The 16,443-nt window shown below is 38.9% G+C and overlaps 1 protein-coding gene across 1 annotated transcript in view; it reads left to right on the top strand.

The window, feature by feature from the left end:
* LOC118324724 (cadherin-18-like) overlaps window positions 1-16,443 on the top strand; it is a 38,176-nt gene that overhangs the window by 9,387 nt on the left and 12,346 nt on the right. The window contains exon 2 of the mRNA XM_035657184.1: window positions 8,732-9,299. Within this exon, the coding sequence (XP_035513077.1) occupies window positions 9,069-9,299 (231 nt within the window). The 5' untranslated portion in view covers window positions 8,732-9,068. The remainder of the gene's footprint in view (window positions 1-8,731; window positions 9,300-16,443) is intronic.

Raw genomic sequence — 16,443 nt, 5'->3', positions numbered from 1 at the left:
CCCCCACTAGTCTCCGTGGGCACTTGAAAAGCAGTGTGTCGAGCGTCTGTGAAACCCCCAAATCTCTCGCACTTCATCCTCTCATGAGGGAATCTACCTGGCAGCGAGAAAGCAAGCTTATCTGTGTATGAAATGCTAATGTGAATAGCCTCAGCCTTACTTTGTGGATGAGAGCACAGAGGCCCTGTCCTTGTTGTAAAACCCACCTGCTCTGTGTGTTTTAGCATGTGTGAACCGGTGAAGCCTGCCAAACTCCAGTAGCCTCAACCTGAATTTAGACTTCTCAGACAAGAGAACCGATTGCTGTAGGTAATATGAATATGTTTCCATCCTGAGTCTACCTTGTGCCTTTTTTTTCTTGTTCTATTTGGCAGAAGATGACTTAAATCCTACAGGCTCATCCAAGTTATGCAGAAATAAATTTGTCAATTCATTGATTAGTTGTCATTCAAGTCATGTATCAAGCCAATATGCCAATGATTTGTTGTTTCCAGCTTCTTAAATTTGAGAATTTGATGCCTTTCTTGTCATATATTATTGGAAATGTGCTACTAACTCCACTGGGTCCCTTTGTTTTTGACTGTTGCTTGGGAAGAACAAGCAGCTTAAAGAACGGACGGGCGATAATTCAACAGTATGGAATATTGACTTTCAGCAAAATAATAACATGATTGTCTTATGTCCTGTGTTCTACAGATGTTCTCCATTAATGATTCCAGCTGGAATTAACTTCAGTTTCTGAGAACTGGAAGAGTTTGGCTTCATGTGATGTATAAAAGTGTAATTTTGGGTAAATGTCCTTAGTAATACTGTCAGAATGATGAACCCTCCAGCACTTATTTGAGGAAAAAAAACATTTTGTAGAGTAAACTATTAACCATCGGTTAATTGAAAAAATAATCAGAATTTAGCATCTAAACCAAAGTTAGTCAACAGCTATTTTGATAAATGATGATTAAGCCATTTCATTAGCCAGCATGTCTAATTTTCACTGATTCCAGCCTGAGGATTTGCTGATTTTAACATGGTATTATACTTCTGCAAATTGAATATCTGTGGGCTTTTTACTGTTCATCGGACAATTTGAATCCTTCTCTAGAGTGGAAATATCAATTGGCAAAACCAATCAGACAACCATCAGATTCATCAATAAATAATGAATGATCAAGAGTTGGAGCCCCCCATCCATTTTGCCAGACTCCTGTATGTCGCACAATGCTAAAAGACCCTTGTCTGGATGTTGTGCAGGAGTGGCTGCAGTGAGAGTGGAGAGAGATGATGATGATGCAAGTTGAAAAACAGTGTGTTTTTTCCCTGCAGTGGCCAGCATATGGGGGCTGTCTGCTCCATCCTGGCTCTGGTATGATTAGAGCTCAAGAATCCAGCCATTAAACACACAACAGATGGGACATTTTCCATCTTCCACCCAGCTCTCATTAAGCAGCCAAACAACATATAGTAGGGTTGACGAGTGCAGGCATGTTTTCTAATTTGACAGCGAAAAAAAACCTCCTCCTTCACAGATATAATTGAGGTTGTTTTACTTGGCATGTAAACATGAGGAGATGAACCATCAGAGGCTTCCCGCTCTCATCTCAGCAACCTTTGCGTTGTCGAGTGGTGCGAGAAGTGGTGCGTTCTGGGTTTGAGGTAATCAAAGCTGAGGGTGAGGACAGATGGCGTTTAGAGGGTAGTGTACTGGAAGGACAAGTCACTGTTGACTTTGGTAGACATGGTGGGAGGGGGTGACTGACACACCATCCTGCCCACAAGACTCAGTGGGAGTCATTACTGCAATGGGTCTAATTACCTTCAGGCCTAATCTGTGTTTAAAAACCTGCTGCTTACTGCTTTTAATTACCCACAAGTGTTGAGAAAAAGATTGAAATGCAAGGTTGGAGCATTTGTTTATTGTGTTTCTACATTTGCATACACATGAGAGAGAGAAAATAGATGCAAGAATTGTTACAATATGTCATATTTTCAAGCTTCAGATGCCTAATTGTAGCTTCAGTCTAGTTCTGTATTTCCTGGACTGTTTATGCAAGGGGCTTTAACTGTCGTCGAACTCTGCAGCACAAGTGTTTTTGACAGCCAAGTATTTTCTTTCGGTTTTTCAAAGCTTACACCCTCATTTAAAATGTTACTCAGACAGTTGTACTGTAGCCTGAATCGGAACTACTCTCATCACTTTAGGTAAGAAGAAAGAGAGGGTTGATTCCCAGATCTTCAGATCTCTGTTTGACAAGAAGACGAGTCAAGGGAAGTGTTATCTATCTACCCGGGTCATGATTATTAGATGATCTTAAGGTTGTTTTCTGCCGATCATCCTTGGGTTATGTAATGTGATCAACGTTGTATTCTTGCAGGTTTTAGAATGTCCTCAAGTTAACTTGGAGAATGAAACTTCAGTCATTTGCTTCTAGAAATGCACTGAATTTGATATAGAATGTAAGTGAATACTAATTAAAAGCAGTTGTAAGAAGGAAATGAGATTTATGAAGAAGAGTGCAATTAATTTGGGGCTTGGGGAGCCTGAAGGTTAGGGAAACAAGTGTGTAACCATGCCATGTGGGTTTCTGGTCTGAATCTCAGGACATATTTCTCCAGAAAAGACATTTTCCAGGACAGCTTACATTTGTGAAAACTATTTTTATGTGCCTGTGTGGACATAACCTCCATGGCATCAGGAGTGGGTGATGCTAATTTGTCAAATCATCATGATAAATCATGTATCTAACAAATCCTACGCCAGCCAAAATGGGAAAGGGCCCACAACCCTGAGACAGTTTTTGTAGAAAAAACTAACCACTAAAACAATCCATTCAGCTATGATTCCCTGTGTGGTTTTGTAGTAAGATGGCATTGTGGAAATACTACAGTCTGCTTGGATAAACCCCTGAAACGCTGGCACCTCTCTCCAACCTATTTATCTCCTCCAATTTCGCAGAACCTCCAGGGTGTGCCGCACATTCAGAGGATTGCCCCGCTTGTGAAGCTGATCAGACTAATCTGCTTCCTTTCACAAACAATGAGCTGGGTCAAATCACCCAATAGACTCCAGGCAAAAGGCGCTTATTTTTAGAACAGGTACAGGTCAATCAAATTCCTTTTTTGCAAATTTGACAAAAGTGGATGTAAAACTGTATTACATTTAGTTCAAAAGTACATATTGCTATTGGATGAGATGTATGAATGTTGTGTTTACATTCATAATTCAACATGTGAGGTATAAATAATGTGAGGTATATAGGTATGTGAGGCTGCTCCATACTTTTTGATGTTAGAAACAACCAAACCAAGATGTGAATCTTAATTCATGTGGTCCTGATATGGCAATTAAATTATAGTAATAATACATTTCATTAATATAGCATTTGTCTTAACAATGAAAAAATGAAATGAAAAATCTAAGAAAAAATAAATAGTTTTAAAAAACAATTTAAAATGTAAAACTGCATATAATCTTAATGTTAGTAGGTGCTGTATTGTCAAATTTAGAGTCAGATGTACTCAAACATCTTCAGGTAGATATTGACAGTAAGTTATGGACTGTCACTGACACTGGATGCTGCAGGAGAGGCAACAGGACATGGTTTAGAAAAGGAGAAACTGTGTTTTTGCTGGCCAGAATGGGACCAGAATGCATTTATTAACATACCTAAAGTCAATGCTGCAGTGCTTTTACACAGAAACAAATTTGATGCACACAGGATCTTAATACGAGAACTTAATAGGCACACACATTTATGCTTCTGAATTTGTTTGTGTACTAAAGTTACTATTTAGTCCAGTGATGTAACTCAGCTTCTGAGACTCTACTGTGTATTATAAAACTCTAAAGCTCTAAAAGACTCTTCGATTTCCAATTGCCGATAAACTTAACCTAACTCACAATACATAAGTATTGCCACATAGGAATTGGTTATATGGTTGAAATCCTCTTACAATATGTCCAGTTTTATATTGGGATATATATATTGTGGTATATTTCTATAATGTTTTCCGATAAAGCACAAATACAAGAATGCTAGTTTTTGATAAAATGAAACAAGATGTTAGGACACGTATCTATTGGTGCAGAATATGTCTTTAAGCTTGACTTCCATTTAAGCATCCAGTAAAACAGGTTAATGGAGCTGGCTTTTTGACTCAGCAGAAACAACAGAGGACAAAAATATATTCATGTTCAGGCCTCAGGAACATTTCACAGTAGTGTTACAGTCAGATTTCACATAAATTTATTGCTGTGTCACTAATTTATCTTCTCCTTTGTTGTGGGGTTCCTGTACTTACCTCAACCCTCTTGTTTGTTTACCTCAGCTCAGTGAAATGGCCTGAGACTACAGGCAAAACCAAGCTCCATAAAGGGGTGGAAAATGTTTGTATTTGTTCCTTTTAGGTGAGGTGAAAAGTCAAGAGTCTCTTTCACTGTGGTCGTCTCTCTCTGACTGGCCCTCTTTGTTCTGAGGATAGAACAGTGGTTCAGTGATATGTGTTTTGACCTGCCCTAGTCTTCTGCTATCTGGTGTTTGACATCCACAGAAAGCTGATGCTGTGAAATTGAATGCAGTGGGCGAGCTCTCAGCAGGAGTCCAAAACATTAGCTATTAGCGGCAGGCGACAGAAGCCTGTTCTCCCTCACTGCCAGACTGAATGGAGAGGCATCTCTGTTGCTCTCTCCACACCTCTCCCCCTCTTGCTGTCTGTCATTGTACTTTATCTTTCTGCCTTTTTAAGTGTTTCACCTCCTGCAGCATCATCAGTAGCTGTGGTTACGTGCAAGAATTGTTGGCTGTACTCCGGCTAAGGTCTTACTCAATTTACCTTGTTTACACGACCAGCTGATTCCCTGCGATTGAGTTTTCCTGTTTCTATGAATAAAACAGGAGACAGAGATGCACTATTTCTGTCTTATTTTTTAACAGTCCAACAAAAAGATAAAGTAAGAAAAGGTTCAGCGTACTATTGGGGGTGACAGGCGGAGAGAGGAGAGGGTATGACGCTGGGATGGATTCTCTGGGAAAATCACAAAGGCTGGTTGAGTGTGCATACATACAGAGAGATGTGATAACACAATGTATCTTTATTTCACATGCAATATATAACCTCTCTCAAAGATACTTAATATTTTAATACATTGGGGAAAAAAGGTTAGAAAATGGATATCTTTAACAAATGAGCCATGGGCTATCTGGGAAAAGAAATGTTCTAGCATCTATGCAGTGGAAGTCTTAAGTTAGAGTTGCAACTAATTAACATTTTCATCATTGATTAGTTTATTTTGAGTAGTTGATAGATCATTTAGTCTATTAAATGTAAAAAAGCATCACAAGTTCCCACAGTTTAACATAACATCTTGTTTGCTTATCAACAGTCCGAAGGTGATGATGGAAAACAGATAAGATAAATTACTGTTTAATTGATTTCCAAAATGTTGTTTTTGAAACAGATTTTGTCTAACTGATTGATGAATTAATCAATTAATCATAATGTCAGCCCTGGTGAGATTTTTGCGGAATATGGAGCAAAAAAAGTGAAATGATGTGTAAACTCCACAACAACCTGATAAAATTATCTGGTTGTTTGTTTGTTAATCCATCCCAAACCCACTGATTAGGACGTAAATCTGTGGAAGCAGGTGATAAATATATATATATATATATATATATATATGTGTGTGTGTGTACTATAGTGGCATATATATGTTTAGCACTATAGTGGCAAACATTGCTCAAACAGCAGGAAATAGTGGATTTGTTGAGGACTATTTTCAGCAGTGGATTAATACACATTTGGTGCTCTAGTGTTTCCGGCTGCCAATAGGTTTATGTGGGACAGTAAATTACTGGCCTGTGTGGTAATAGGAACAAGCTTTATCAGGCTCTGGTTATACAGAAAAATACTTGTCAGTAGGATCATTTAGTAGGATTGTCAATTTGACGATAAGAAATCTTTCAAGCTTTATCCTTTAAAATAAAAAAACATCAGACATTGAAATTAAGGTATATAAACAAAACCAGCTAAAAATAAAATTGCATTGTAATCATAGCCATCATTCCAAATCCTTTTTGGCTGCTACTCTTGGTAAATGCTGCACATATGAACATGCCACGGGCAAAAGGCTGCTCAAAACAATATCATCATCATACAAATGGGGGAAATTATTTCCATCGACAGAGCCAGATGCTGTTGATTTCATGGCTTCCCGAAATGTATTTTGTTTAGAATCGGCATGATAATCAGACAATTAGGGGCCTGATTGAAGAGAGCCCCAGGAGGCGAAAGTGAAACCACTGGAAAATATATTCTCATTCCTGACACAGAATCTGACTCACTCAGGTACCACAATTGTCTCACCGATACTTCGACTGTGTAGGAGAATTTGCTACAGTGCTGTTGAATCATGGTATTATTGAATAAGAAAAAAAATTTCTGAATCAAAAGGAAACACCTTAAAATCTCTGAAACAGCTTTTTAAAATAACTACTCCATCCGTATTCTTTGCAGGATTTGATCTATTTTTTTCAGTAACTGGGAGAGAACAGGGAAGGCAGGGTTTTGGGCGTAGCTCTACCTATGCAGATGACAATCTTTTCCCAGATTACACATGTTTAGTGTGTGGCTGAGTATTTATCCTCTGCTGCTCTAATCTAAGTCGATGTGAAGCAGACATTGCCTTCTCTCTCACTGCCTAGGCTCGCAGCAGGTATTACCCACTACAACCATTGCACCTAGTCAACATCACCAACAACTATAGTTGAGCTGCATAATTTGTATGTAGAGATAGTTGAAACATGGGGATTATGCAGGGATTTCTAAGCATCTTAATCCATATATATGTGAAAATATTTATATTTATAAAAAAAAAATACTCAGTGATTATCCTTCAAAGTATGTGACAGTCGTAAGTTGCATTAATGTCTCGTTTTAGCATTTCTCTCTAATGTTGTCACATGCATTGTAGGAGATAGAGAGCAGCAGCCTTTGAAGTCAGTCAGTTCCTAGATCCTATTAAATATCAAATGCATGTGTTTGTCCTCTCAATAATCCCCACAAAGCTGCTATTCTGTAGCACTTTGAATGTTGGACCAACTCTTCTACTTGAAGTCAGTTTTTGAGACTGTGGCACTTATTATTATGTATGGTAAATGGCCCAAACTTCTTTTGACTTTTGTTTGTTTTCAGTGCTAATAATGCAGGTAAATGGGTAAAGTTTCCTTTTTTTTGTGACAACTTGGTATGACTGCTGCATGGCTAAGAAGCACATGGGTGAGATTCAAAGGGTTGCAAACCAGCCTCCACTGAAACAACCTGTTTATGAGTAAACTAGCATTATATATTTAATATATATATTATAATATATATAATTTGAGATAACTGACAACTGTTACAATTTTAATTTTACAATTGTTATTGTGTCAGAACACTTTCTTAAGTGAGAAATAACCATTTAGGTTTTGAATATGTGGTTGATTTATCAAAATAATAATTCATTTTGGAGGCTAAACTTCAGTCTCAGAGCCTAAATCTAGTGTTTGTTGCTAGTCAAATTTATTTGGTCCAAATTAAAGGTTCACATTTTTATTAACAATGGACAGCACGGCTGTCTCTGGGTTCTTTTGGCTCCCTATATTTGCAGTGAATGAATTGCAGTGATAATAATGGGAACATTTGAAAGCGCAAAGAAAAAATTGTTAAAAGGACCATTGAGCTGCGAATATTTGTCACACAGCAGGTGTTTTTAAGTATAATCAGCAGAGCACGGCAGAGCTGGTCATGTCAGCAAGACTGCAAACTGTTTTTGTCCCGTTTGCAAGACCTGGTACCGGTTTGAACTTGATGTACTCTGGTTGTATAGCAACAGAAATTAGAAATCATTATTTTCTTCAGTAGTGACAGTGATTCCATTCTTAAGCAGAACTTAAGTAACATAACTAAATTACTAGACAGTTCTCCTTAATACCTCCTCTTTACGACCACAGAATTGCACAGGCAAGTGTAATGCAAATTCTTAGGGGGATGAAGGACTAGCACAACTTCACTTGAATGCTCACTAACATAGAAATTCAAAAATGCTTCCAGTTATTTTTTACTGCTTGAATGCCGTCTTCAATGTATAATTTTGATTTAGAAAAACAGTTTTCTTCTGTGTTTTCCATTTCACTGGCTCCTAAAAATCACCCTGCCTTATACGTCTGAGTGGTTTGATGTCTGTCCTTATCATAGTAAATGTATTTCTTCCTGCCACACTTATTATTCACCGTGCTGAGGCGCACACTAAGCCTCGCAGTATGCCCCGGTCGTGTTAAAACATCCAAATCAAACCGTCTTCAGATTTGTTTTAATAAAGCCAACTCATCCTGTGAGTCACAGGGCCTGGCGCTGCTCTGCTCTGATACATGGCTCTGACCTCACAGGGCAGTATCAGTCACCAAGCAGCGCTCTGACCTTACAGACATAGACAACCTTTTAATAGCACTGTTTCTGCTCAAGTCTAAACTTGTTTATATCATTTGCACAATGGCAAAAATTGATGGAATACTGAAACTAGATTTCTTGTTGGCTCCTTGTGCTTTATCACAGTCAACCAGTTTTAAGTGCATGTCCTCATCTTTAAGGATTTATGGGTTGCAATTTAATTGGAGGGAATTAGTGGACATTTAGCTCCTAATATCCATCAAATTAATCTCTAACTCTGTGTTTCTCCTCCATCTCCTCTCTCTCACAGGAAATCCAGAATGGCTTCTGGGATTAACCTCTGCTATTGGTAGAACTACCCAGAAGTCCACGTCTATTTGCACAGCATCTCACAGCCTGGGAAATTCCATAATGTAATTGTATCTTGCTCTTTTTTTCTTTCTTCGGTAAAACCTTCGGCTTTGTGCCATGAACCTTAGAGGATCTACCGGGACCGCTATTTCCTTAGTTTGGATTTAGATTCCTCTTTTATTGGGACTACTGCACGGGCCTGCAGCGGTGGCTAGTGGTGGTGGCTGCGGCGGCGGTGGTGGGAGGACCTTACCACCTTGGAAAACAGGGATAACTTTACAAAAGCACGCGCCACCATGAGGATATCCACCACCTCCTGTCTCTGTCCCTTTCTGGTCTGCCTCTGCTTCATCCAGAGGTGCTACGGGGCAAGCCACCATGTCCCTGCCAAAGTGCCCTCCAAGAACCAGACCAAACTGGCCAATGGGGAGACGGAGGTGCACCACAGGCCTAAGCGGGGCTGGATCTGGAACCAGTTCTTTGTTTTAGAAGAACACATGGGACCAGACCCACAGTATGTGGGAAAGGTAGGATTGTTAATGAACTGTCTGCAACTGTAAAAAAAAAAAAAAAAAAGAAATCTTTTGATCCCAGGGAACTTGCTTTTTAACAGCTTACTTGGCATTTTTCTCTCTTCTCTTGTTTATTGAGAAATGGGTTACAGCAGGAGCAAGCTGTTCTATTGAGGTAGATTGCCACGTCGGCATTGTACATGCTTCTATTATCTTCTGATGTGGAAATTCAGGTCTCATTTGTGAAGGTGTGTGTGGTTTTTTTTTTGTCCTGTCATTACGATGTCTGACCGATTTTCCTCTCATGTTAATGTCCAAAAAATGTTTTATTCTCCGTAATTAAGGAGTGCCTCCCAGCATGCCTGTCACTCTGGGAAGCCAGCTATGCAAGAGTGGATTCAGTTTGAAAGTGAGAATAGCCCTCTACATCAAGCTATCTCTGAAATGAAATATTAGATTTGGTCTCTCTGTGGGAAATGAACCCAGATTTGATCTCTAGGTGGGAAATGAACCACCACAGTGAGAAATTGGCCAGTAGTGCAATGGGGACATTGTAAGCCAGGGCGCCTCATAGTTAGAACATTTTATGAATGTAATTTCAGTGTCTTTTCAGCGTGACTGCTTGTGCATAGGGTATGGTGTAACCTGGTTGTTGGTGGTGACTTTTCTGTTAGCTCCACAATAAGCCACAGGGAGCTGGTTAAGTCCTCTGCTTGCAGATTGCCTGCCCTTATCTCCTGAAATGTGTTTCTCCGCTGCAGTGATCATTATTCTAGGCACTCAGGCACAGACTAATCCCCTCAACCGCACTCCGAGAGAAAGAGAATGAGAAAGGCAGAACGCTCCTCTGACTGCACATATGTCTGTATTTCAACAACAGCACCATTTGAAGGGAAAAAGGGAAGAAAGGAGGGATGACATGCTTGGAAAAAGGTTGAGGGGAAAACAAAATCAACAACAGCAAATATCACTTTCCACCTCAAATGACTGTTTATTGAATGAACCTGGGGTTTTAATCACTGATGTCCTTGCGAAGCTGACAAAGCAGGAAAGAAAGGTTATTTATTGGTGAAACATGTTTTTGCTAATATTATTTGACGCATGAATGGACCATAAAATCCCACAGTGCCAACAAAAACAATCCCTCAGCACTGTGTCCTGAGTATTAGACAATAACAAAGGTATTTGCAGCACATTCAAAGCGTCAGTTTGTTGATAGGCTAACTGCATGGAGACGTAGTTACTCTTACTTTAAATTCGTCCACTGCTTTGAAGTTCACGATTGCTTGGTTTGCTGGCTGGTTTGGTTGATGTGCTAGTTCTACTCCTACCTTAAGGGTGTTGTTGTTCTGTGTTTGTGTGTGTGTGTGTGTGTGTGTGTGTGGCGGGTGCAGCTGATGAAAGCAAAATAAACATAAACAGCTAATCCTGGATGATAATAAAGCACTGAGAAGAAACATAAACATTATTAAGGAATCAATTTGACATGCATGTTTAAAGAGATGAGGTCTCCAGATGGTTAGCACAGAAAAACATTTAATTATGTGGGTTGGGACTGGTGTGCAGTGTCCTAATGTGGCCAGGAGACAGAATGACCCTTAATTAGACGAAGACAGGGGAGGAGGAGGGGGAGGAGGATTAATGCACTCAGCACGTACTGCGCTGTATTGTTTTTTTCTTACTCCCTTTCCTTGATTAAAAACTCTGGACATTAGCGAGCAGCAAATGAGCAGTTCCACTACAGGGAATTGCCAACACTTTCTTTGTCGATAATTGCCATTATCAAAAAATGGGAGGTTCTGAAACAGACGTTTCACGATAAGATGCGTGGAATAGTGCACACAGTAACAAAATTCTAATTATTGCATGGTCAACATAAAAAAGCAGATGTGTGCTAAGAAATCTGCAATGTCAAACAGTACATGCACACCACAATGCAATACTTGGTGTTGGAAATGTTAGCTGTACATTTTACCAACACTTTCACATAAAGGACAGCACAGTTACTAGAGGGACTTCTGGGAATAAGTAAAGCGGCCAGTCTGTCAAGAACATTTTTAATCCCCCTGAGGTATGCCATAATCCCCAGTGACACCTTTCTGGGGGGCTGATGCATTTGGGAAATGACAGCTTTGTGCGTGAGTGAGACGCAAATGCTGGGTAGGGGACAGGGCTTGTCCAGATACGAGACAGGAGACAACCCACTCTCCCAATGGGAGGTGTGTATGTCTTCATGTCAATCAGCTCAGCGTGGTGCTTTGATGTAGTTGGGTAGGTTACAAACTGGATGGTAATTTTTAGAAGACGATGCAAATCCCCAAACCCTGAATGAGTTTGAACTGCAGTGAACTGTCTGCTGTAACTTAGTTGGAGGAGCAGTTGAACAGTTGCAGCTGTTGGATAAAAAGAAACAGAGCCTTGGACTGACATCCTTGAATCGAACTTCGTCATTGGGTGTCTGGCCACTGCTAAAATATACAGTAAATAATTGAGATTTGACAGAATGGGTGCTTCATCCCAGACTAGGAGGAATACCCCTTGTCTCATCATGTGTTCATTTGCAGAGCAAAGTAGCAACCTCTAAGAAAGGTGCCTAAATGTTTTATTCATACATCTAAAAATGGATTGTGCTGTGACAGAATCGGGCAACTGTCTTGTCATATGTACGGTAATAGCTTAACAGTGGGAATAGGGAAAAAAGTGAAGCCAGGTTTTTACATAAAATTGCTTTTCACCCACACTTTGCAATGCAAGAAACAGTGCATACAGAATATAATTTTTTCTGTGTTAAAGCAGTGAAGTGTTACATGAAATAACAAGGAAAATTTCACAGCCAGGGTTACATTATTAGCCTACTCGGCATTGTTGGGAAGAGAAACATCCTGAAAATTGCAGAAATAATACTTAAGCAACAACTTAGTGGAAGAAATACTGTTTGTATGTGTAGTAGGGCTACAACTACATACTTTCTTTCTCTTTTACTTACTGTTTTCACTGAAAATTTTAGAAAGTAGTGAAAAAAACCCATAGCAGTTTCCCAGAGCTCAAAATTATGTCTTCAGATTGCTTGTTTTGTCTGACTATCAGTAATAAAATGTTCTATTTAGAATTATATAAAACTGTTTTCTGTGAGAAAAACAGTGAATTCTCTTTACAAACTCTCTTTAATAAGTGACTTAAAGTATTCATTGACTTTTTTTGGTCAATTGGGTTGAACAAGATATAACATTACATTGGCAGTTGATATACCAAATTTATTACCTAATAGTTGGATATTTACATATTGAAGACACACAACAGTGACACAGGCATTCATTTGAGTTCATGTATTTGGCCACCTAATGCATATTGGACAGAATATACTCTAATTCACTCACTAATTTTAGTTTTACTTTGGTCTCCACCAGCTCCTGAGGGAGATAACTGGTTCTTTAGCTGCTAATATTGACCAGCATGCTGCCAACTTTGTATGTCTGCTGTTTGGTGCTGTACAGGTAACTTACAGTTGTTTTAATGAGAGCTGCTGTGTCCTGCTACATCTGGAAATGAGGCTGATGAACCAAACTGTAAGTTGTGAGCATTCAAACCAAAACCATGAGCCAGAACAGCCAAAACAGCCTAAAAAGCCTTGCATACCCTTATAGAGAAGGGGACTGCAGGGCCACAAGTGACACCTTTCATGATACAAATAGTCATATGATCTATTGTTAATATAAAAGTATTGAGTGCTGTAGGTTTAAACATTTAATGATGACATGTACATTCAGTAAATACTGTGTGTGCATAAGTGGCAAAGAGTGGCATTCACAGATTTTTTTTTTTTCCACCTGGCTTTTGGGCAGTCTTTCTTTGGAAAGGCTCATTGTTATCTGGTCAGGGATAGAAATAGAACTGTATCTGGTGTGCCAAGTCCTTGATACGGTCTCACTTTCACCAAACAAAAGATGATAAAAAAAAGTAAACTCAGGCAAGTGAATTACAGTTGAACTTGGAATTGATTCAACAACTGCAGAAAATAACACTTGGATCCTATGAATGCTGCCTGTGCAGGCATGCGTAATTTCCAAAGTGCATTCCTCTGTCCTCTGGCTGAAACATTCAAACATATTAGCACCATTTAGACACTTGAGACTAAAACCATTCGCCTTCACTCACTGCCAGAGCACAAGGCAGAAACATGTTTTCCAAAGCTGATCTGCTGACGGTTTCATTTCTGTCTCATTCCAATATCAAATTTTAGCAGCAGTTAAGAGGCAGAGCCATTAAATGAGTGTCAGAGTTGCTTCCGGGACTCTAATAATCTCATTACTGTACATCAAGAAGTCAACCATCCTGCTGAGAAGACAACGATTCATTCTCTTTCTCCCTGTAGATGTCAAAATAGAGGACAACTATTAGGGCGGATCTTGGTGATGTGCATCAACGGCACGTCTTCAACACGCCCCTTATCACTGTCTCTTGATGTATGGTCATTAGGCGGGCGCTCCATCATCAGAGTTTACTGTGACTGTTACAAATCAATCGAAGAGAAGGGGGCGCTTAGAGGAGTTGATTGGGAGGGTGCATGGCCAAAATTTGGTGATAATCAGACAATCAAGCACGCCCACATAAAAAGTGATTAAGTCCTCTTGAGTGAAGTAAAAGAGCCGAGATTTAATCAAAAACTAACCCACGCCCCCCCCTTCACTAATTGCAAATATGAAGCCAAGGCACTGATCATCAGCTAGGGCACGTAGCCTGCTTCTCTTCACTCCCCCCTGCTCCCCTCACCATGTGCATTGTTGATGGAATAAATGCTTCACACCCTGACTCCCACCTTCGACTCTCATTTCTGCATCAGCAAGACCTGTTTTCAACATTAAAGCAATGCATGTTTTTCATGTTTATGTTTTAGTGAATCTTTTGCAACCAGTGTGAAGTAAATGTTGCTACTGTTTGTCAAGTGCCAGTCTTATTCCAAGAGTTGTGAAATCACAACAATGAATACACAGCCAAACAAAGATGCTGAGCATGTACAGCTATTTGTATCCTGCATCTCTACAAATGTGCTGCGCCCTGGTGTAGCCCCCAGGCCTGTTTAGCTGTGTCATAAAGTTGATGTCTCACTGAAAGTTCAACTCCCTGGAAAATCGATAATAAATCAGCATTGGATCAATCAGCTGAAATGTAGCCACCATGGTTGTATTTTGACACATTTTATGCTCTGTGCCTGGTATAAAATTTGATCCTGGATCTTATTTAATTGTCACATGCTGAGTTTTATGATATACTTATTCACTTTCTGCCTGCACCAGAAAGAAATCCTTTTGTAGGTCTTCTTGCGCTCGTTCTACACAATTTGTAATGAGCGGACATAACAGCAAGCTACATCCTTTGATGCAAGCAGAAAGCAAACAAGGCTAGCTAGGCACATACATTATGTGGATCTGTAAACGCAATACAACCAAGCCATTACAAAGGACATTTACCAATAATGCAATCCAACCAGGCACATACATTATCAGGATCTGTACAATGAAAAGGAAAAGGAGCAAAATAGATGAAGGTCAAGCTGTGTAGCAACTAATAATCTGTCAGGATGGGACTCAATAGAGCGTGTCCTCCACCTGTGCTATGTAATTCTGAAGATTGTGTTACAAGTCATGTACTCCCCTTTCTAAAAAGTGGATATTTTCCATGCTCCATTACAGTTTGCCAACATAAGGAGATTAAGTCAATTTCTTGACTTTACCTGAAGATAGACATGAGCTATGTCTGTTTGAATAACAGCCACTTTTGCAGCATTTTGGCTGATTATCGCAACACCATGTGGCCAGTCAGCTCTATATTTGTTCAGCAGAAAAATTGGCAGGAATAAAGTAATTGGCATGGTGGTTATGTCTAAACCAAGACTGAATTCTGTAATTGTCCATGTTGGTCTATTGGTCCACAAATGGTGAGCCTGTATCTTCCTTTTTCTGCTATTGTGAAGAGTTTTATTGGTGGTAACGTTTCATTTCATAAGTTATATATGCATATATGCTTTTGGCCATCATTTGCAGCTGTAATGTTTGTGCTAATGTACTCATAAAGATTTGTTTGTAAGATATTCTCTTGTATATAGGTGTTTGTTTGGAGAGCTGGTTGCAAGATAGATAGATACTTTATTTATCCGGAGGGAAATTCAAGTATCCAGTAGCATACACAATACAAAACATACATTACATACATTAAACATACATTAAACTACAATTAAAAACCCTAACCCTAAAAATAAATTAAAATAAAATTAACTTATAACACAGTAGCTACAGTAAACAGTGCAAATGGAGTGGAGTGCAAATGGAGGTACCTCTGTACTAAATAGCTGCTGGGTAATGTAATTATTTGTCAAAATTAGAACTGAAATAATTAAATTAGATGATTAATTGATAAATCAATTGACATAAAGTGAATCAGCAACTTTGAAAATAGTCATTCATTGATGCTTTTCTTTATCATATATAGGCCAGATAACACAAGCAATGTGAACATTTTCTGACGATGAATTAATAATGAATCATTAGTAGTAGCCCTCGATAATATGTAATAAAACATCCCTTTGATTTAAAATGTTATTAAGCGTGCTGTAGATCTTATGGTCCAGACTTATAATCTACTTATAATTATTTTATCAACAGTGTCTCATATATTTCAATACAGATTTTGAAATAGTATCAACAAGAATCAGAATTCAGGAACCAGTGTAATTGCTTTAACATTTTGATAACTGTGTTTGTCATACAGGTGCAAATAAAATAATACTATTTGCTGCTTAAAGCTTCACCTTTTATTTACCACTGCAATTCCCACTCTCTACTCTAGTAACTCATAATTTTTGACTTTTTATTTGTCATCAACCCTGACAGACTAAATGAGTGACTGAATAATAAGTTACAGCTCTAGTTTGATTACATTTGTGACCCATTAACTTTATTATATTATCCTGCATTACTACACAAGTAGGAAATGCTATTTCATTTAGCTGAAATAATGTTGTAGTGGCAAACATCTGTCAGATAAGGGGATTGCTTTCTTCCTCAAATCTTTTCTTTCCTTGTAACTGACTTAGACACCTGACAAGTGGTACGAGCTAAAGGTAGACTGTTTGGCTGTGAGCACCAATTAGCTTGTGAACACA

Source organism: Morone saxatilis, unplaced genomic scaffold, assembly GCF_004916995.1.
Source record: "Morone saxatilis isolate NCDOM2014 unplaced genomic scaffold, NCSU_SB_2.0 Contig0, whole genome shotgun sequence".
In the NCBI taxonomy this organism is placed as follows: Eukaryota; Metazoa; Chordata; class Actinopteri; family Moronidae; genus Morone; species Morone saxatilis.
This window is presented reverse-complemented; position numbering and strand designations above follow the sequence as displayed.